This window comes from Phyllostomus hastatus, unplaced genomic scaffold (assembly GCF_019186645.2).
Source record: "Phyllostomus hastatus isolate PE091 unplaced genomic scaffold, TTU_PhHast_1.1 phas_contig_210, whole genome shotgun sequence".
NCBI lineage: Eukaryota > Metazoa > Chordata > Mammalia > Chiroptera > Phyllostomidae > Phyllostomus > Phyllostomus hastatus.
Window position 1 is genome coordinate 1887808 of NW_025333737.1, and position 21890 is coordinate 1909697.

Sequence of the window (21890 nt, forward strand, 5' to 3'; positions counted from 1 at the left end):
GCCGCCGGCTCACTTTCGTGACGCGACCCACGGCGAGGGGGAAGATGGCTATCCTAGTGAAGGGCGTGCGGTGGTCCACGCGACCATTGCTGCCGGTGGTCCAGTCTTGGGACTTGGACCCCCGGCGCTGGGTCCGGGCGCTGCGGCGGAGCCCGGTAAAAGTGTTGTTTCCATCCGGACCGGCGGCGGAGCGGAAGCCTGGCTCCCGGCAGCAGCCCCTGAAGGCGGCGGCCGAGGGCAGCCCCCACGCGCCGCGAGTGCAGCGGCCGCCTCCGGCGCCCCTGTCTCAGAAGCCCAGCACTTGGGAAGAGTCCGGGCTTCGCTACGATAAGGCTTTACCTGGGGACAGAAGGCTGAGGTGATGTGTTCCCAAAGCTTGTGGGGCAGCCCTGTTTCTCTGCCCACCTCGCCGCGGGACCTTAATCTCTGGACTTAACTCCGGTGCCACCCGCTGGTTTTTGTTATGCCGGGGCGGGTGCAGAATAAGTATCTCTCGGAATTAAGTTTGTTTCTGTCTCTGTGTCTGTTGGAACTAGGTGTGTCTCCGTATCCGGGATGTTTGGTAACGACTAGTCTGTTTCCACCCACAGCACTGTAATGACCATAGTTAAGTCCAGGCCGTTTCGGGAAAAGCAGGGGAAGATCCTGCTGGAAGGTCGCAGGCTGATTGCAGACGCTCTCAAGGCTGGTGCTGTGCCCAAAGTTTTCTTCTTTAGCCGCGTGGAGTACCTAAAGGAGCTGCCCATTGACAAGCTGAAAGGGGTCAGCCTCATTAAGGTGAAATTTGAGGATATCAAGGATTGGTCCGACCTAGTAACACCACAAGGAATAATGGGTCAGTGGTCATAGTGTGTCATGGAAGTAGACACCTGGGGTTATTGGTTATTACGTGTCTTAGGGTAACAGATTTTATTTAAACCAAGTTCAAAATGTTACTGCCTAACGTTTTCTTAAGATATCCAGAAAAATACAGTCATCAAATCTTATACAAATCATGCATCTTGCAGTATTTTTTAATGGAAACTGAAGCCAGTGTTTCATCATCATTTTTATTCTGGCTCTTTATTCCTCACACATTTTTTTTAGGTCACTTCTTCAACCTTTTTAATGTCCAACTAAAAATTAAGAAAATGTTTATCAAAATATTTAGCCATCCATTTCCTCAAAACCTCTGACAGTGGGGTGATTCCTATGATTGACTCCCCTTCTCTGGAAGCAAATCTAAGCAGTCAGCTGCAATTCATTGGCCTGGTTAGCCCATTGAACAGGAAACCTTGTCTTCATTTGGTTGTATTTAACCAGGCTTATGTAACTGTGATGTCTGTTAGCACTTAGAAAGCTTTTTCTAAATATGGAAAGACTAAATTCTTTATACCTTTTTGACATTGTAACTGAATGGCAGTACATGTAGAGGTTCCCCTTAGATAGTAAGCAACAGTTATCTTCAGGCGGAGCTATCTTCAAGATTCTGATGTTCAGTCCGGGCCCATCCTACCTGTGTAGCTGTGTATTCCCTGTGCTGGTGGGCTTGCTGTGCTGTTATTAGTTGGGAGAGAAAATTCTGGGGACTGTCTTGTTTCTGCAACCCAGCAAGTCACAAGAACCGGTGCCTGTGTACTCAGAACTCTCCCTAGGAGGAAAGGACTTGGACTACTAAAGTTTCCCACCCACTCTGAGTAACTCTCCTCTTACTAGCTATCCCTGATCACTATTCCATGCTGCAGTGAAGTGTCACTCATTTTTACCATGTTTGCCGCTTTGGGCATGTGCGCTGTGGCCAGTCCATCCTGGATTTCTGTGGCCTCTTCTTCACTATTATTGTTTTGGTGATTTCAGGGCTTTTAAAAATACATATTATTCAGTGTGTCCTTATGTCTTATTTCAAATTTGAGTAGGGGGGTAAACCTGTCAGACTTCTAAAATCTAGTTATGTAAGTGGGGCCTCTAGAAGTAGTGAGTTCTCATCACTACTATAGTTCAAGTGGACGTTAAAGGATTTCTAGGGTTCCCTGCCCCGCTGAATGCTCTGGCGGCTGTGACTCTTCAGTGGAGGATCTTTTTACAGCACAGATGCCTGCTACCATTCCACTGCCTTCCCTGGTAGGGTAGGTACAGGCATTTGTGTGTTCCTGGTGTGAATGAACTAGAATAACTTGTGGGGACAGCAGTTTGGCAGCATCATTAGCATTAATTGTGCACACACACTGTTCATTTCACTCACAGGTGTTTTTCCTGGGGAAATATCTGGACGTATGTACAGAGAGAGTCGTTCAGGGTTGTTTATTGCAAGGTTGTTTATAATAGACGAAACTGAAGATGGTCTAAACGTCAGTCGAGGAAGAGTTAAATGTGGCACATTTGTTACACAATAACATGTAGCAGTGAAAAGAATAACGTAGCTCTGAACTCATTGACATGTTAAATTCTCCAAGACATGTGATAGATAAGATTACAGACTAACACAGAGTAAGATTTCTTTTTGTGTAAAAGAATAAAAGCACCTATGTATGGGCGGATGTACATATATGTAGGCAGCTGCTTGGAACAGATCTGAGAGAATAGGATATATTCCAAGATTGATAGCACTTATATGGGGGATTGCTGGTAGGACTTTATGTTTGAAGTCTTCCAATTTGGAATGTATTCACGTGATTAAGAATATAAAAAGTGATGAGTAAAGGAAAAGTCACATTATCACCCATGCCCACATTAGACAAGTATACTCCATTTTGTTTCCTCAGGGATCTTTGCCAAACCCGACCATGTTAAGATGACGTTCCCAGAGACTCGGCTTCACCATGAACTGCCCTTATTGTTGATTTGTGACAATCTCCGTGACCCTGGGAACCTGGGGACGATTCTGAGATCTGCTGCTGGGGCAGGCTGCAGCAAAGTCTTACTCACCAAAGGTAAGGCACACAGGGCTGCGTGGACTGGTGGCCGCTTGTAAGTGAGCTGGCCTTGTGGGCAGACATACATGGGTCCGAACCTTGGATCTGCCCCTTATCAGTTACATGTCTGTGAGCACATTTTGAGTGTCACTTTCCTCATCTGTAAAGTGGGTATAATAACAATCTACCTGGTAGGGTTATTTTAAGGATTAAGTGACCTGATGCACATAAAATACTTAGCATCGTACCTGGCACATAGTAATTCAGTAAATGTTGATTATCTGTTAAAATTAGTTCTACACCTGCTAGGTTATTAAGGAAAGAACTGCATTCAGGAAAAGAAATAGATGCCAGCTTTAACACTTGGTGTCAAGTTTTTGTTTAATAAGCTTAAATTCTCAGATTGCTGGGTGTGGGATGCCTTTCTAACTCTTTGACGTTCTGAATGCTGTGAAAGGAATGATTTCAACAGAGCGCAGTTATGAAATTCTGATGTCTTTCTTAGCCTCGGAAGTCAAACACCCCCCTACACAAATTAGCCTCATTACATTTCTTTTCTGTCTCCTTAGAAATAGGAATTAGTAAGCTTGGTTCTAAACAGACTTGCCTAACAGCTGGGACGAGCCTAAAATGCCTATTACAACTTGGGGGCGGGTGTGCAGGAGGGGATTTTAAAATACTTCAGCGTCATTATGTTGTCCCCTGGAGAAAACCCTAAGCTCCTCATACCCAGTGTCCCCAGCTTCCTTTCAGTTGGTCCCTGCCTGCTTCCCACCACACCCACCCGTCGGTTTTCTCGACACCCTGTACTTACAGTTCTCAGACTGTGGCATTCCTGCCTTTATGGTACTTGGTCCTCCGCTGGGGCCTCTCTCAGACAGGGCCCTCCTGTCCTTCAAGGTCCAGCTCAGTGTCCAGTTCTCTGGGATGTTTGTCCTGATAGTCCTGCTTTGTGCAAGGGTTTTCTGTTACCCTGTTCATGCATCTTCTGTACCATGAGCTCCTTAGGGTTGGAGACTTCAGTGCCCTTCACATTCCCATACAGCGTCTGGCAGAGGTGTATGGGGAGTGTTGAAGGGATGAATAAAACCAGTTTCACACCCAGGAGTTCCTCCTACAGTCCCTTTGCTGGATGTTGGCACAATGGGGGAGGCAGAGGTGCCAGCAATTGTGAAGGCTACAGTAGGATATTTTTTGTTTTAACTCCTGATCACAATTAAGCTGATTTACTCCATAATCCCCTTGTCTGGGAAGGTTTGTATTTTTTTAATTTTTTTATTTTTATTAAATTTTTATTTTAGAGAGAAAGGAAGGAAGGGGGAGAGAGAGAAACATCGATTTGTCGTTCCACTTATTTATGCATTCATTAGTTGCTTCTTGTAGGTGCCCTGACCGGGGATCAACCCCACAACCTTGGTGTATCAGGATGATGCTCTGACCAGCTGAGCTGCCTGGCCAGGGTAGAAGGTTTGTAATCTTAATTGGATCCTCTCTTCTATTTTCTAGGCTGTGTGGATGCCTGGGAGCCCAAAGTGCTGAGGGCGGGAATGGGTGCACATTTCCAGGTGCCCATCATCAACAACCTGGACTGGGAGTTGGTACCCAATTACTTGCCTCCAGAGACTCGTGTCTACGTGGCAGACAACTGTGGCCTTTATGCCCAGGCCCAGATATCTGAGAAAGCCAGTGACCATGGCTGGATGTGTGACCGACAACTCTCGAAGTTGCACAAGTATGAGGAAGAGGAAGAGGAGGTTCTAGAAACTGGAGCCGGTAAAGGCTGGCTCCCTGAACTTGAGGTCCAGAGTTACGACTCGGACTGGGCAGAGGCACCAGCAGCCATAGTGATAGGGGGAGAGACCCACGGCGTGAGCCTGGAGTCCCTGCAGTTGGCCGAGGGCACCGGGGGCAAGCGGTTGCTGATCCCTGTCATGCCGGGTGTGGACAGCCTCAACTCGGCCATGGCCGCCAGCATCCTGCTGTTCGAAGCGAAGAGACAGCTGCGGTTAAGGGCGGACCCTTAAGCAGAGACAGGAGTTGCCACCGAGAAGGGACGTAGAAGTCATCCTTGGTTTGAGGTTGTCTCCAGCTCTTCCTACAGAGTTAGTAATGGTGGCTCCCCAGCAGGTAGGCACAATGCTGTTGGTTACTGGAAAAATAATTTACCTTAAAGGATTTCTGCCTATTTTCAAAGGTCAGAATTCTTCTGAGATCCCCCATCTCCCTGATTTTTTATGTAGCTGTAAAGGCCCCAGGTGATGGCCCTCAGTAGCTAGCTGTTCTTGTGGCTCGGCTGTGCCCGCCTCTGCAGTTGTTTGCTCAGGCCCTGACTTACAGCCACTGTGTGCGTGTGACGCGGTCCCCCCATTTCTGGTGAAGTGGCTGGTAGAAGTGACTCGATCCATCGGGTGGTGGTATGCGTTCTTGGCACCTCTGCAGAGACTTTTTTTTAGGACTCTGTTGAGGAAAGGAGGACAACAGTTTTACCATCTTCAGCTTAACCCTGCATCTGTCGGGAAAGCTGTGCCCCTTTTACTCCCTGAACACTTGGTTAAACGTAGTGAGTGGAGCTACTTACGTTAAGCCTCTCTCCTGCACACAGGAACAGAACTGCTTAGGAAAATGCCAGCATTCCTGGCTGCTGTGACAGGAGGGAGGCTGAGGTTCTGAGGATGTGAACTTGGGACCCTTGGGCCCACAACACTGCAGCAAGACCCTGCTCTTGTGTCAAACCCCCAGGGGACCAGAGCTAGCCAGACCCTCACTTACCAGGGGCCAGCTGGGTGTGGCCTGGAACAGGAGGGCGGATGCAGAGAGTCATCATTGTGCTTTAAGTCACGGTGTGGAGGGCAGGTGGGACTGAAGTAGGAGGCTGACTTCAAGCAGTGTCTGCAGGCACGGAGAATGTGGTTGGAGACGTGGACGACGAAGGACACTGGCGGTAGTGTTTTACCGCATCCCTTCCGTGCAGTGGCTCCTATAGTGGTCAGGGTTCCTCGAGAGCCCTTCTGCTGCTCATTCCAGGGAGGCTTAGCTGCCGGCATGCCTGAGAGGAGCTGTGATCCCCCTTCTCCCGTGGCTGCCCCAGGTCCTGGTTGAACTTCCTCTCAAGAGAACCAAAAGATCCAGCAGACTCATGCCCCAAGTGGCAGGGTGGGGTTGCTTCGGTGTGTTTGAGGAGGGGTTTTGCAGGAACATTCTCTGGTTAGCCTGTGCTCTCCTAGGCTTACAGGTCAGAACTGCTGCTCTGGTGCCCCTCCCCGCCAGTCTGGGGCCCTCTTCTGGGGCCCATGCAAGTGGCCCACAGATTGACTGTCATCTCTTAGAGGGTAGATGAGCTCCTAAAGGCTGGGCCTAGTCTGCCAGCCACACTGCCCGTCATACCAGCAGGCTAAGTCTGGGAGGCAGCCCGGAAAACGACCACTCTTCCGCTGACATTTGGTCTCAGCACCGTGGGAAAGTGCTCCAGAAACAAATCACTGAACAGAAGGTGGTGCTCAGCATGAAACCAGCCCGAAGTTTCTGTCCCTGAGTCACTGTTCCTGCTGATTTTTGTTACAGAATAAAAATCAGTGAAAGAACAACAAACCCTAGACCTTGTCCTTGTTCAGAAAAACAATGCCTATTTTATCCTGGGTGGGAGATGGAAATGAAATTACATTGCATTCACTTTGTGGTCAGTGGCTTACCTAGTACCATGTTTTGGGAGCTTCTTTCATATTTTTGTGGGTGTAATTTAACAAGAGAGGGTGAATTTTCCTTTCTTTACAATGACTTACAGGGGAAGAAGTGGTGAAGGTCTTGTTTGCAGAGTAATATTGGAAAATTGCCATCTTGAATTCTTCTCAATTTTGAGGCCAACATTTGTCTGTCACCATTTCCCCAGGAAATAAAAACTGAGCAGTACCTGATAGGCAAAAGACTGCTTGGCTGATAGGGAGGCTGTCAGGTTGCCCAAGCTGCCCCTTGCCTTTGTGTTTGGGCATAGCTGTAATACGACTTCTGCCACAAGGTGGCAGCCATGCCCCGAAACCATTCCTAACCCTGACTGGAAGGGTGGGGACTTTCTCTGGGTTTTAGTTGAAAAGGACCGAGTGAAGAGTCTCCTTCCACCACGGGGCCTTTGCAACCGTTTGTGCTCAGAGGTGCTGAAGTTGGAGGCTCATCCAGATTGTCACTCATTCTCCAGACAGAATCTGAAGTATGTGAGGACAGTGGAACCAAAAGAAGGAGAAAATGCATACAAATGAGAAATGGTCACAGCCAAAACAAACTAGTGTAACTCTTCCCTCTGAATGGAGCCTCTGAGAAAGCAGCTTTGGGCAAATGCCGATGTCTCCAGTCACACTGGGGACCCACTGCCCAGCCCTTGGCTGGGAGCCTCAGGGCAGGGGGAGCTGAGACTTTTTCTCTTCCCCCAGTCACAGCTGCCGGGATCCCATGCTGAGGCCCCAGCTGGGACTGAGCACTTGCCCCAGGGTCCACGGCAACACCAGATGCCACCACCATCCAAGCTGAGCTGCATCTAGCTCCACTTTTCTCATTCTGCCACCGAAGACTCCAAAGCAGCACGTCACCCAGGGTTCCAGGGCTGGTGCTGAAAATCCCAGCTGCCCCGCAGGGCCCAGGGCTCCCTGCTCGGCCCCCTCCGTCCTCCTGCAGGAGTAGATCTGACCGGCTCAGCTTTTAATTTTTTAGGAAACACTCATTTGGGCACCTTTAAAACTTCAAGATCTTATTTTTGTCAATTAATACTCGGAGGTAATAAGCTGGAAGCCTGAGCTGGGGTGACTGCTCTGGCTGAGTCTCTGAACTAGGTGGCTGTTACGTTGAAGCAGCTGCGACAGCAGCTGGGGCCGATGCTCAAAGGCCAAGTGTGACCGAGAAATCCGAACACATCCCAGATGGTGTCAGTTCTTTTCCTCCTACATTTGTTTGTAGGGGAAAGCCGCTTTTTTCAGTTGACCCCTTCTATGGAGAGGGCCGTCACCAAAACTGCTGCTTCCTCACAGTGCAAGAAGGGAACGAAGTTCTGGGAGGCCACGTGGCTGCAGCAGGGTCTGGCCTCCAAGCGTCCCTTGCACCACACACCGACTGACTGCAAGCCGGCAGAGTGGCTCTCGACTGTTGGGGTGCTCCCCTATCCTCTGATGTCCAGAGATCTACGTTATGGCCCTGGTCCTAAGGTCCCACCCCCTGCTGTATCCTGGGCCATGTGGGTGACTTCCTTGTGTGAGGCACAAGCACTCACAAATCCAGACTTGAAGCTGTCTGTCCCCTTTGGGCTTCCCAATGGCCGCCTGGCCTGGGGACAGAGGCTTCCGTGCCTTGGCACATATTTGATGGAAACTTAACAGTCCCTTAGAACAAGTCCTCAAATTTAGTAACACATTTCCTGGCTTGGGAAGTACTCCAAACACCAAGGGGGTGAGACACATCTTGAAGCATATTTACTTTGTGCTTTCATGTAAGGTGTGTATAGAATATTCTAATGTCCTCCTTTTCCCTGTAGGAGAAACCCTAGCCACAAAGCAGACCCAATATAAATTCTCCTACATACAAGCCTTTTGTTTCCTGGAAAATATTTCACCCTTTGCACATGCACCATTAGCACCAATAATGAAGCTAATAAACAACAGCTATTTGTCCCCGAAGAATTTTCCCTTGAGCAGCCTGCTTGGAGGGAAGCAGGGCATGCTCCTGACCCTGTTGCTATCAGCAAAGAGGGGTGTGGGCTAAGTGCTCCCTTTAACGGAGCTGCTTCAGGGCGAATTTGGAAGCCTAGCCTGGGTCTCTGCCAGTCGGTTCCCAAAGCAGCACGTGGAGAAGAGCTGCAGAGAGCATGGCTGAGCCTCCCTGCAGTCTGTACTGCGGCGGCATCCTGGCCCTGTTGGGCAAGCATGACCTGCCCGGTCCAGGGGAAATGACAGTGGACAGAATGTGTGCATGACCACGGCACATTGCCGGAGGAGCATGGACCGAACACTTGCTCAGGTCTCTCCGAGCACTAACTCAAGTGTACAGTCCTTCCACACGTGCATGCACACACGCGTGGTTTCTCCCTGAGGTGACAGTGCAACAGCTTATTAGATCTGGCGGATCTGTTCCTGGGCCATGTCCTACTATGTCTTTATATCACTGCAGAATTCATTTTGCTGCCCTAGAAAAAAGCAGCAGGAGAGAACAGCTTTTCAGTGTCTTTAATTAGGCAACAGGAAAAAACAAAGTCTGGCTGAAAATTACCACTTGGAGCTTGGCTGATGCCAGAAGAGCAGTACTGGCTTCCCTGCGCCATTAATGTTCAGGACCCACATGGAGGGGAGGCAGAGGAACCTGGTTAACAGCTGCCCTCTGGCATGTGCAGCTTCACATTGTAACACCAATCCCAAACGTACCTTTTATCTTAAGCAGATCTTTATTGTTGGGGACAGGTAAAAAACAATCTCATCTCTGTTGTGAAAACTGGAGAAGCAAATCTGGAAGTCGTTGTGGCGAACACAGACCTGGAGCCCCAGGGTGGCATTTTTACAGCCACCGTCCTGCCTCAGCCTGCAGGGCACCGTTTCCTCGGCTGCTGTCAGAAACCCTCGAGTACCGGCAGCTCCCAGGCAGCTGGCGGGGTAGCCTGCTTCCAATTAGCGACAAGAATTTTAAAGTATTTTGGAGGTGCTTAGTAGAAATTAAGAAGCCACCCACTTCGCCTGCATCCATCGATCACCTTTAAGGTCTCCAGCACTATCAAGACGGACATTTCACTGGCACTGGTGTGCCTCCCCCAGCACTCCCCCCCTAAGTCACCACCATACGAACCTAACACACCTTCCCAGCGAGCCGTCTGGGTGATCTTGACTGACCCTCACATCCGCTCTAACGGGGGCAGCCTCGTGTCGAGCGTCTGGCTGACATCAGAGGCAGACAGTTCAGTCAGCCCTGTATGGGCCACAGAAGGAGCACAGATGAACTACTTTTTCTGTTCCAGTGACTTACGGGGACTCCTCACTGGACTTTGCTCCTTCCACCCCAGAAGTAGCTGCTGTGAGGCCTCCTTTCTACCAAGATAATCATGATACAGGGGACAGACAGCAATCCCGCCCATCTTCCCATCAAGGTGAACCTCTACTTGTCCCCACCCTAGCTAGCCCCCAAGGGAGACACTGGCAGGTTCCCAGAGAAGCCCCTGGCCCTGAGACAGAGGTGGCTTGAGGGTCTCCAACTCCTGCCCCACTCTTTGCAGGGAGACACAGGCAGGGGCCCTGCGTTGCCCCACCCACACTTCTCTGACTTCAGAGCACCTGCCCCCGCCCCCCGACAGGGAGGGAACGAGCATGCGTGTCCACCAGGATGTCTAATCTGAGAGTCTACCACCTGCAGTGGTGAGTCCGACCAGGAGAGAGGGCAGCCAGAACTTCAGCAGGGACCTGCCTCTGACGCTCTGATCCAAACGAGTTTCTGACCTCTGGAGGATTTCACAGATGGCTGCGGTAGGTCTCAGGGTTCTCGACAATTCTGACACACAGCTACCAGGTATCCAGTGACAATCAAGAGGACCTCCTGTGTCCAATCCCCCACTGCCCACCTCCTAAGAGGGCACAGCACTACGAGCAAGAAGATTTTTGTTATTAAGGACAGTAAAGGCCAAGTGGTTGGTAACGTCCAGAGATGCCTGCTTTATTTACGAGGTGACTGCATTTTCAGGCTGGTGACATCAAGTAACAGTCTGATTACCAAGACCCAAAATTACCAAGGTAATTTTGTACCTCTGACCTACAAATCAACGATCCAGTTCTGGCTGGAGCAAGAATGTTACAGCTAAATGGGGGTGGGGGGGGTGGGGGCTGGGTTTTCCAAATGAAAGGTCTTGGTTGGCTGAGAGTGGAGCCAAGGGTAAGGCCTGGGGTTGCTTTCAAGAACCTGACGCCTCCTGGTGGAGAGAGGCGGACACCTGCATGTCCCCAGGTAAAGCCCTCCTTTCCAACTCCCGAGAACACAGACATGACTCTCCTTTTTGTGCTCAGTTCAACCCAAATAAGGAGCCGAGCTACCAGGCAAAGTGGATCCGAGGCCTCCTCTCCATCAAGGTGTCCTCTGCCCTCCCCTCCACCCCAGGGTACAGCTCTTTCTGCAGGTTCTTAGGAAAAAGCCAGGCTTCTGGTAATTTGTCTCTTTTTCAGTTCTGCTTTGAAAAGAAAAGGGAATGACGAGGATCCAAAGAGGGGCCCAAGCACTCAGCAAGCTCTGGCAGTCCCAGGCCTGGAGCTGGGCCGAGTCAGGTCTGTGCTGGCAAGAGGCAGTGCTCCTTTAAGAACCACGGCCAAGTGCATCTTCTTGGGAAGATGTCCAAGGGGAAGAATTTATTAACAAAATTCTGAGCTAGTAGGGGCTGTTCACATGAGAAGGCAGAAACTTAGAGAAGGTCAAGATCAAGGAAGAAAGAGATAAGGAAGGAATGAGAAGCTCTTATCCCATGGTAGCAGCTCAATCAAAGGAAGCAATTACTCCATGAATCATTGCTGTAGCTATTTCTTTTTTCTCACCAGAAAAGAACACAAACTTCCTTTGAGATCTGAGATCCCCTGCCCGAGAATCAATTGGCAAACTAGTTTCCCCCTCAGACCGAGACAGACTAAATCACCTAGAAAAGGATTTCTCACCAGAAGCTCTAAGCTGAGGCCTCACGAGGTGGCGGCCCTTCCCCTGCTCCGCCCGTGTCACTGAGCTGCCAGAGCACCGAGGCATGGTCCCTTCATGCTCGCTCAGCAGGACACCCTGGCGAACACTTCCCCGAGAGCGGGGGACTGAGACAGAGGCGCAGCCCCAGCTCTGGCTGGGCTACGGCAACCCCGGGAATCCCAAGCAGAGTCTCCAAACATGGTGGGTTCTTCTGCTGCTGAGAGGACACGCACCCTGGGGTGCTAGCTGAGGAGTTAATGCAGAAAACAAGGCACCACAGAGGTTGGACACTTGGGCTGTGTGATTCAGGACACGCTGGGAAAGTCCATGGGCGGAAGGAAGGAAGGGGAGGAGGAGGAGAAGACCAAGTTTTAAATAATGTCTCATGCGGCCGGAGCTCCCCTAGATGGGCTCTGGTTTGAGCTTTTCTGCTAGGAAGTCATTCACAAAGGCCTCCACAATGGCAGGGGTGATCTCCTCCACGTCCATCACGTACTTGGCCCGGGCGGACATGTCCAGTATGGTGAGCAAAGGGGCAGCCTCGGGCAGGTTGGTGTAATCTCGCAGGGAGTCAGTCATGTCGTCCTGGAAGTCACCGGAAGGGAGAGAGAACCCATTAGTCTTCAAGGAAGAGTAGACAGTCCCCCGGCACAGGTCCCAGATGGCATGGAACCACCCCCTCACGGGCCCCTCCTGGGAAGACGGGCTCTCCCACAGGGGCAGTGGACCCTGCCCTGCCTTGCAGAGGGGCAGGCTGGTTCATCGGATTCTCTCACTGCATCACCCTAAACTCCCAGGCAAGCCTTCGTTCTTTACTAGCATGAAAGCAACTTTCACATGTCCTCTGCACTGCCAGAATGTGATGCCCTTCAATCACTCACTTTTGCAATCCACTCTCAACCCTCTGAGGCCCCACTGTGGACTACCTGAGGCCACGCTGGATTTTGGCTCTGAAGGTGTTTAAACAGAGCTGCCCCGCCCCACCATGTGGCTTCAGGAGGCCGGCCCCGCAGAGCCAGTGGGGAAGCCGGGGCTATAAAAATACCACTGAGGTTTACAAGGGTCGCTGTATGTCCCTGAGCAGGAAGCTGGCCCTAGGCCACACAGTCCCCGAGACTGTCCAGGGGGACTTCCCCAGTGTCAGATGTAGCCTTATGAAGTATCAAGGCAAACACACAAATCCAAAGACGAGGAGAAAGATTTGTGAGGGGCCGATCATCTGGAATCACCTTTTACGCTGTTTGACCCTCTTTGGCAGGTAACAGAAAACGGACTCTGCATACCATCTGGGGTTGTCTCGCTATACGATGTACAACACTCTGAACCAAATGAAAAGCCCCGAGTCGCCCTGCCGAGAAAGGGCTGGGGTGTTCCTGGCCTTAAATGTCGATGAGCAAGAACCATGAAATTTATAGCTCACTGGTTTCTGAGACAAAAAAAACCCCATCGCTTCCTCAAAGGGTAAGTCTTTAAGAAGATTACTGGTGGTCATCTTGTTTCCCCCACCCCACAGACAACACACACTTTCCAGCACCGTCTGGGGGACACAACGTCTCTGGCACCGTTTACCCAACTCAGGCCCCTCACACGGGCAAATCAGTCTTCATGATTAATAAATGGGGGAGAGGGGGAGACACCTGGACAAATACTGTACATCGAATGCCCACCACCTCCCCTCCCCTCTCCCTCTGAGAAAACCACAGGGAGATGAATTTTAATGCCCCTTAAGGCTTCAGAAGGGATGACTGCCTGCCAGAGTGGCCAGGATCAAGACAACCCAGGGTGCCCCTCAGCCCTGGGTGGAACGAGAGGGCCGGCGCCTTGGGCTCAGGGGCGCTCAGTCCTTGCCCGACGCTCCAGCACCTGGTGTCCGTCCTCATTTCTTGCTGCCGTGCTTCTCGGCAGGACAGAGAACTGGACCACGAGAGATGCCGAGGCCAGGGGCCCAGGTGAGGTGCACAGGAAGGGTGGGGCGACCAGGTAAGGAATGGAGCAATGGATGCCCAAGGTCCTCTGTCCAAATACCTGGTGGGCCCATTCACTTGCCAACCACAAGGACAGAAGGAGCAGGGCCCTGCTTCTGAAGTCACGCTGACCTCACACCCAATTCCTCTCTGCTGCCTACTTAACGTGTGACTCGGGCAAGTCCCTTCTCTGAGCCCAGGTCTCTGGCCCTGTAGCATAGATTTAATAGCATCTCACACGGGGCTGGGGGAGGCCAACCTGACTGGAGTTGTTTCACCTTCCCCAGCCTCGCCTTCCTCACCTGTGACACAGTAATGATGACTTCCCAGCTGGAGAGCTGGGGACAAATGGGGTGGTGCAGGGAAAGTGCTTGGCTGGGCAACTGGTACGTAGAAAACCAGCAAATGCTCCTTTCCAGCCACACTACATTTCTACAGCAGTTCCAGGAGCCCTCCAGCCCTGCCCCCAGCCCAGCTCTTTCTGCTCTGCGCCATCTCTTCTCCCAGAGCCAGTGCAAAGGGTCAGCGTTTAACGCATTCAGAGCAGCCGCCATGTGTGCTTTGTGTGGGGTGGGCTCGTGCAGGGCCCTGCGAATCCTGCTTTGTTCCCTCCACCCCACTGCCGCTGAGCCAGGCGACTTCAGCTGCCTGCAAGGGGCCCAGCAGGGCTTAGCAGGGAGGCTGCTGAGGAGGTGATGAATGGGTGCTGGCTCAGGGTGTCTGGCTGCTGCTGCCTCTCCTGGGATTCAGACGCAGCATGAAATGAGCATGGGCCTCTGACTGACTGGAGAGACAGATGGGTGGAAGGAGGGTAGCGGCTTTAAAACGTGTGTCTGTCAATAACCAGGTTACAGTGGAGCCTGGCTGAGTGGGGGAGGCGGTGGAGCACGCGTGGATGATGGCTCCTGGGGGCAGGAGGGGTGGCCTTCCTACAGATTTTCCCACACCTGCAGCACGGAGGCCCGTCCACCTGGGGGAGGCAGGCTCCTGCCGCAGCCAGGCAGCCCAACTGAAGGGCCCTGCCTTCTCACCCTGTGAAGAGTCCTCTGCTCCATCCAGCCCAGCTTCAGGGGCCAGGCTTTGAGTGAAAGAGATGGGGATGTCAGCAGTTTCAACCCTAGCACTCTCCCTGTGCTGGCTGGGGAGCTGCAGGTCAGAGCTGTGGCCCCCCCGTGGGACTCCTGTAAGGGGAAAAGCCCACTTGGCAGGTTGGTGAGGAGGGACTAACCCAGCAGACACCTTGTAAAGCATCGCGGGCCTGGTTCGAACCCAGCCCCTTGGGAGTGAGTGTTAACTGCAATCCTGGTGGCAGCCACTGCTCCCCAGCAGCCTGGGAGGTGAGCACGTGCTGGGAGGACATCAGCCTGCTGCTCTGCGGCCGCTGAGCGGGGAGGGAGGGAGCAGCAAAGGCAGGAAATAGTGTTCCATGACTGCTGACGACACCTTTCCACGCCACATCTGTCTGTGGGCTCTCCCAGGAAGAAGCACCATTACCTCTGACCCAGGGCGCCCTTCAACATCCCCAAAAGCCCATCATTCGAGTTCCAAATGTCGGCTCCCATTCTGGCCCCGGCTGTGCTCTCACCTCTCCTGCCACAAAGAACAGAAGCGGCGCCTCCTCCTCTTTGGCTTTGTACTTGGCAATGATCTTCTCGGCTATTGGCTGGATCAGCTGCTTGGCTGCCTCAGACTCCCCATCATCCTCAGAATCTGTGATGGGGAGACAGAGACGGGAAACACGACGGCCTGTCAGCGGGTGCTGCCTCCCGAGGGTGCCTGAGTCCAGGGCCTGACCGCCCAGCCGGGCAGCCCCTGAGTGGAAGAAGGGCTTCCTGGGGATGCAGGCCTCGCTTCCTGGGTGCAGGAGGGTGGGTCTCAGGTACTCGCTGGCCCTTGCAGTGCTCTTCTGCACCACACTCCCCAGGAGCAACTCACCTCACTGAGTAGCACCGATGCCCCAAGCGAACAAGATCCTTTTCACTGAAGGTTTCACAACCCACCTGGGAAGCTAAGCTTCCCCTAAGCCAGGACCTGAGGTCCCGGGTAGATTTTCTCTCGGTCACAGGATGAGATGCCATGATCTCGGATCACTGAGTTCCTAATGAAGATGGCACACAGGTGGTGGCTGTGGGGAGGTACAGCTAACAGTCAGACTCACCTGGGAGGGGCTGGGCTGCTGCACGCAGAGCACCCAACCAGGCTCCCCAGAGCCCCCTATGGGGCATCTCTTGCCTCCAGGAGCAGGCACACACTGGGGGCCCCAGGCTCACTCCTGCTGAGCCCTGTAACTGAGAACAAGACCGACACCCCCAAGTTGCAGAGCTGGGGGACAGGGGAGCAGGTGCCAGCAGACGACTTTCACCCAGAAGATGCAGCGAGCCCTCTAGAGTGGGACACACTCTAGATCTGTATCTAATCACCTCCGCGATGCTGGGAGCTCGCTTTGCTTCTCTGAAACCCTGTTTCCACATGTGCAGACGGCCAGTGAGGTTCCCAATTGCCTCTCAGTTCAGAATTGTTCCCCAGCCCACAGGACAAAGGTGTGGGAGCTGCAGCAGGCAGGAAAACCCCAAGGCCATCTTTCCCAAGGTGGCCTCTGTCCTCTAAACACAAGACCAACCTGCAAGTAGTTTGCTTAAGAATCCCCCTAAGTCCACATATTGTCTCCAAACCAGACCTCCAGAGAATGGGGCGGGATGCTGCACAGATGCCCAACCTGCCTCACTGAAGCGGGAGTGGCAGCCTCTCGGCCATGATCCCCAGACCCAAAATTACTTGGAGTTGGAGCTGAGCAACAAGTCCCAGAGCAGAGGGTGTGGCAGATCTTGCACAGCAGCTGTTCTGTTTGCAAAAGGAGTCCGTCATCCTCGGGGCTGCAGGGAGCCAAGTGTGAATGTTCCTGTGCCCTCTGGCCTCTTGCAGCAGTCACCCAGCGGGTGCCACAGCCAGACGGGGGAGACTGAGAGGGGCAGCTGGCCACAGAGGTGCCACCTGAGGCTGGGCCAGCTCCAGCAGCCCAGGACCAGCTGGTCAGAACATAGATGACCAACAGAAGCAGCCTGGCTGAGTCCGAGCCCGAAGGGGCCGGCCCCTGCAGCTGCTGCAGTGCAGCCCCGCCTCCTCCCCAACAAAGGGTCTGTTCATCAGGGGGCCCCGGGCATCTCTGGCCTGACCTATTCTTCCCAGCTGGCAGTTGGGAGCAGCTAGGAAGGGAAGCACAGCAGCAGCTCCCAGAACACCTCCTGCAGGGGGAGAGCCATGAATAAATCATTGGGGTCAAAAGCAAGGCTGCTGGGAAAGACAAAGGCCCAGGCTCTGCATTGTTCTGTGACAGAAGGAAGCTGTAGGGACAGACATGCCCCCAAGGGTTCTGTCCTATCCCGCCCACCCTGACCCCACGCCCACCCCGCTGCGCCTCACATGCTTCATACCTACAAAAAGGACGAGGCAGGGACCCTCGTTGAGCTGCACGGCGTTGGAGTCAGACAGCTCCAGCACGGGCTTGGGGTGCCAGGGGAACTCCCTGCAGTCCTCGTCGTTCAGCACCTCCACCCGCCCCTGCCGCGTGATCACCTCCCCCTGCGGGTCCAGCACGATGAGGGTGGGGATGCCTGCAAGAGAGAGAGCTAGCTTGGCCACAGCCCCAGCAGGAGGGCACAGCTCCCTCCCAGAGTTCACAGGGACCCCGGAGAAGACCCAGGCTCGGGACTGACAGTAGGAAATCCTGGGGAGAGAATCCAGGCTCGGCCACCGAATGGTCATAGAAGCTGCCGTTGGGTCTGCATGTACCTCCTCCACAGAATCCAGAGCAAGTCCCTTCCCCTCTCTGGGCCACTCGGTAGATGTCCTGTGGTTCCCGCCTTATCCCACCACATAAAGATTGATGAGCTGTGTATTTAAAGAACTTCGCACAGGGTCTCAGCACATGGAAGAAGTCGATAAATGCAAAACCGATCCCAAAGAATCGGGAAAAGCTGCCTCCACCTGCCGGGAGTCTAAATGTAACTGGTGGTGTAAAAATCACGCTCCCAGGCAGCACACAGACACATAAACCAACTCGAATCCACCATGCCACGGGGGTTCAACCGAAGGTTGGGGGGGGGGGGGCTAAGTCTGGTAGGAGCCTGGGGCCAGGGCGGCAGCAGAACAGGACAGCTGGCTGCCAGCGAGCCAGGGGTCCCCAGCTCCAGCCCCACTGCCTGGGAAGGTTCCAATACTGGCTCTGAGGGGGGCAGTCCCTGGAAGGAGCACGCTGGTGGCAACGCTGCCGCCCTCTCACTGGAGTCCTGGGCTGGCATAAGAGCTCCCGTGACACCCCACCCCTTCAACCATAAAGCCCCAGGTGAAAAATCAGAGCAACCCCTCCCTGGGTTACAGCTGCATTTGGGTTTTCCACCTCCCTGCTCTTTGCACCCGCTGCTTCCCCTGCAGCCAGAGCCGACCCTCACCGACCACAGCCCACAGTGCCAGCCTCAGCCCAGCCCTTCGGGGATACTTGTCTCCCCATCAGCAGTCAGTCCCTCCCGACCTCACACTATCTAGCCGCCGGTCCTCGGCAGCTTACCAGAGCCTTAATTGTACACGGGCAAGTGAAAGCTGGAGCAATTTGCTATTTACAGATTCCAGTGCATTCAGTCGGTAATTTGCTCCACTGACATTTACTTCTCCGTGGGGGGCATGCTAAGGTACCAGAAGTACGGCCCTGGTGAGTTTAACCTGCCATGGCGGTCCGCGCAGCAGGCATGTGGTGGCGGTCCTGTCTTCAAAAGGAATAAACGAATCCATTATGTTCGCACTTATTAGAAGAAGTGGCTTGGCGTGCTACGGGACAGGCCCAGAGAGAAATGGGCCCTGGAGGACAGCCATTCTCACCGCAGCACACTGCAGCCAGCTCTCACGGGGCTTCAAGATGCGCTTGGAGCTGTCCAGGCCTCTGGGGGTGGCTGTGTGTCGGAGCACAAGAGACGGGGGCAACCTCACCCTCCCAGCTGCAGTTATCCCCTGGGTGCCTGCGTGTGTCCCTGTCCCTGAGGGCTGGGCTGGGCTGGGCTTTGAGTCAGTGGCCATCCCCAAGGCTGCAGAGGGGTGCCTCCCATCACCATGCCTATCTCAGAAATGCTCTGGCAAAGTTCTTTAATCAGAGAATCAGTGTCTTTCTAAAATTGGGCAATTACAAGCGCTGGGTTAAGCCGGGCCCGCCCACCACTATGATTAGACACAGCAGCCGGCCTGCGTGTAGCCCAGATGTGGGATTCCGAGGTGGCCTGAGGAGGGCAAGCAGGAACAGGGGCCAGAGAGGGAGGAGGAGAAACAAAATCCGAAGGCAAAGAAGTCCACTTTCTGGTTTGGTGCCATAGTTTCTCTAGAGGGCCTTCTTCATTTCCACGGCTGCATCCTCTCTCAAGTCCACACCTGTGGGGACCAGGATGGCAAAGCAAGGGCCGAGAGCCCCCAGCTGGCTGCAGAGGAGTCCTCGGCTGATTCCAAGAAGGACTAGCCCCACCAGGCCTCGGGCGCTGCCACCCCTTCCCCCACAAACCATCCCTGCTTGCACTTGGGGCTTTGAGCACCGAAGCCCAAGTCTAAAAGCCCAAGACCACCAAGCGCATGTGACTGCACACGCAGTCAGACTCCCACCGGAGATGCCCATTTCTGGCACGCGGATAGGGAGAGAATCCACATGCGCCATGCCAGGCCCCTGCCCCGTCACTGGGTCTTGGGGAGCTCGGCGCAAGAGCCCAGTGTGCGTGTTTCCCTCCAAGAGGAATGGGCCAGTGGGAGAGGGAGGCCGGCCTCTCCCATGCATCTGCTCTGTGTGAGGCTTGACAGACTCCAACCCCCTATCAGGCCTCGACCCTCACGGCAGATGGTTGCGGGACGTACGGTTGGTTATCCACCCAAAGTCAGCCAGCCAGTAAGTGGCCCAGCTGGGACAGGGGCCTGGGCTGCCTGTTGTAAAAGCAGCTGCTCTTTCTACCCAGCTCTCACAGCGCCTGAGCGGGGGACTCGTGACTAGGGCAGGGGAAGGCCCCTGCGCCCGCAGGTTTCTGCTCCACCCATCTTCCTCTCCTCTTCCTCGCCAAGGCTGGGGGCAAGGAGGCTGAGGCTACAACCACCTCTTCCTTTCCCGCCCCCATCAGGAATTCCCTGCCCTTCCTCCCTGGAAGCAGAGAATTCTGAGGCAAAAATAGGGCAGAGCCTCTAAGGGGAAATTTAAAGGGAATGGAACATTTCTAATCGAGGCCTTTATACAAAATAACTTCAACACCAGCAAGGGGCTTCTCTGGAGGGAATGAAAAGGAGCAGCTCATCTCTGCTTTGCTTAAACTTATCATTTCCCAGCTGGGAGGGTGGGGGGAGTCCGGCTAGAGTTCTAAGGCAGATCCGGGCAAGTCACTGAGTTTCTCAGGGCCTCGTCTCCCGAGCCGTCAGGCGGGGGTAGTGATAGTTCCCTATCTTACTCGGTTGTTGCAAGGAATAAGTGGGATGACAAGTATACAATGCTTTTTAGCAGAGTACCTGGTATAGAGTAAGTACACCATAAACATTAGGTCTTGTTATTAGTAACTTCATCACTATTTTCAAAAAAGATTTTATTTATTTACTTTTAGAGAGAAGGGAAAGGAGGGAGAAAGACAGAAACATCAATGAGTGAGAGATTCATCGATTAGTTGCCTCTCCAACCAGAGATCTGGCCTGCAACCCCACATGTGCCCAGATTGGAAATCGAACAGATGGCCTTTCGGTTCACAGGCCGGCGCTCAATCCACTGAGCCACACCAGCCAGGGCCATCACTATCTTTTCATCATCCCTAAGTTGAGTATTTGGCTCAGGAGAAGGCAGAGGCGCAGAAAACTGGTGCCTCACTCTAGCAGGATAAACAGAACCCCCACGTGGGCAGGAGGGAGTTGGCTACGGAAATGAAGACAAAGACAACGTGAGCCCAGCCGCCAGGGGTCCAGGAGCCATGTGGCCTCTGCCTGGGGTTGGTGTCTTTTGCTTGCACCATGCTACGCTTAACTTCTGGGCCCAGAACATACACTCTGCGCTCCTGGAGGGGGCTTCCGACCCAAGCCCCTGCCTGGAGAGCTGAGCTGGACCACAAGCAGTGCCTAGAATCACCTTGACCGCCTCCCTCCAAACCTAGAGAAGAAAGAACAAGGCCCCAGAAGCCCCTCCAAACTGCTTCCTCCTGGGAAGAGCCTCTTGGTATTTAGAATAACCTCAACGCCACATGTGCTGAGACTACCCCACAGTTTAGTCTGGGTGCTTTTCTGCTGCCAGGGAGAGAAGGGTTTTAAAGGAGGTGGCAGCAACGGGGTGTCTGGGGCAGAGAAGGTGAGCAGGTTGCAGCCCAGACAGCTTTCCTTCTGTTGCTAGATGGTAACACAACCTGAGGGTGCTGGGAGCGACCTCGTGGGCAGAGGAAAATATTGTGCGGCCACGGACATGGTCATGATGAAGACTGTGTCAAGGTGAAAAGCATTTGTAACATACCTTACGTAGGAAATACAGAATATGCAATTCTACGTGTACAATTACCACTGCAGATAAGGACGCATGTGGACAGAGAGCAAAGGGGACGCAGAAAGTGAAAACACTTGTGCTAGTGAGGCAGGAACGCGGGTGAGACAGATGTGTTTGAGCTTTGGTCAATGGTGTTATGGTGAATGCATTAACGCAAAGTAAAACCAAACAAGACCCGGGGCAGTTGGCGTGGGGTGGGGCTGACGATACAAACCGTGCCTTGGCCTCATCGACTGCCGATGCTACCCCTCCCGGCTCCCCTAAAATGCTCCTCTGCTTGGAGAGCTGGTCGGTCTGGTGAAGCGCCAAGAAGCCCAAGGGGCTCCAGCAGTGGGCCTGCGCCTGCTTGAATGGGGCCAGGAGGCCCGAAGCCGCCTGGGCACAGGCCTGTATTGGGAGGGGGCAGGAAGAGGTTTGTGGCGATGTTCTTAAAACATGAAAGTACCAGAAACAACCAAGTATCCATGCACAGTGCGACAGATAAATAAACCACGACATAGTCACACAATGAAACACTTCTTGGCACTGAAAAGAAACGAACCAGATGTAAACATCAACAAGGCTAAATCTTGAAAGCATAATGTTAAACAAGAAGAACAAGTTGCAGAGTATCACACTACGTCAGTGTTTAAGTACGCTTCTAAAATACATACCCGGCACGACTACATATTATTCATGAACTCTCGTATGTGCAGTTACTATGAAAACAGATCATAAGGACACACACTGCAGAGGAGGCCGAGACTCCCGGGGCAGGAGGAAGGAGAAAGGCGGTGCAGGGAGCGAGAGGAGCCCCACCTGTCTTAATGCCCCGTTCGCTTCTGTTTCAAGGACCCA

General features: G+C 53.2%; 2 protein-coding genes across 5 annotated transcripts in view; one reads left to right on the forward strand and one right to left on the reverse strand.

Annotated features, from left to right (window-relative positions):
• The first annotated feature begins 2 nt into the window (after positions 1-2).
• Positions 3-6479, forward strand: MRM3 (mitochondrial rRNA methyltransferase 3). 2 transcript variants are annotated; one of them, XM_045837340.1, is made up of 4 exons: positions 3-358; positions 591-835; positions 2742-2909; positions 4398-6479. In XM_045837340.1, the coding sequence occupies exons 1-4, from the start codon at positions 45-47 to the stop codon at positions 4913-4915; spliced, it is 1245 nt and encodes a 414-aa protein (XP_045693296.1). In that variant the 5' UTR covers positions 3-44; the 3' UTR covers positions 4916-6479. The 2 variants fall into 2 exon arrangements, with proteins under 2 accessions (XP_045693296.1, XP_045693297.1); XM_045837341.1 differs by lacking the exon at positions 3-358 and having other exon boundaries at positions 648-777.
• A 2597-nt stretch (positions 6480-9076) lies between these two features.
• NXN (nucleoredoxin) overlaps positions 9077-21890 on the reverse strand; it is a 141045-nt gene continuing 128231 nt past the window's right edge. For 2 of the 3 annotated variants that reach the window (XM_045837161.1, XM_045837163.1), the window contains exons 6-8: positions 16957-17136; positions 15111-15235; positions 9077-12146 (exon numbers count right to left, since the gene is read on the reverse strand). In XM_045837161.1, the coding sequence (XP_045693117.1) occupies positions 11964-12146; positions 15111-15235; positions 16957-17136 (488 nt within the window). In that variant the 3' untranslated portion in view covers positions 9077-11963. The remainder of the gene's footprint in view (positions 12147-15110; positions 15236-16956; positions 17137-21890) is intronic. The other variant, XM_045837162.1, reaches the window with a different exon arrangement.

What these genes read in the sequence shown, in the direction of transcription:
- MRM3 (XM_045837340.1), top strand. Translation starts at nt 45, where the DNA reads ATGGCTATCCTAGTGAAGGGCGTGCGGTGGTCCACGCGACCATTGCTG. An exon ending in CCTGGGGACAGAAGGCTGAG is followed by an intron (nt 359 to 590) that starts GTGATGTGTTCC and finishes TTCCACCCACAG; the next exon opens with CACTGTAATGACCATAGTTA. An exon ending in AACACCACAAGGAATAATGG is followed by an intron (nt 836 to 2,741) that starts GTCAGTGGTCAT and finishes TTGTTTCCTCAG; the next exon opens with GGATCTTTGCCAAACCCGAC.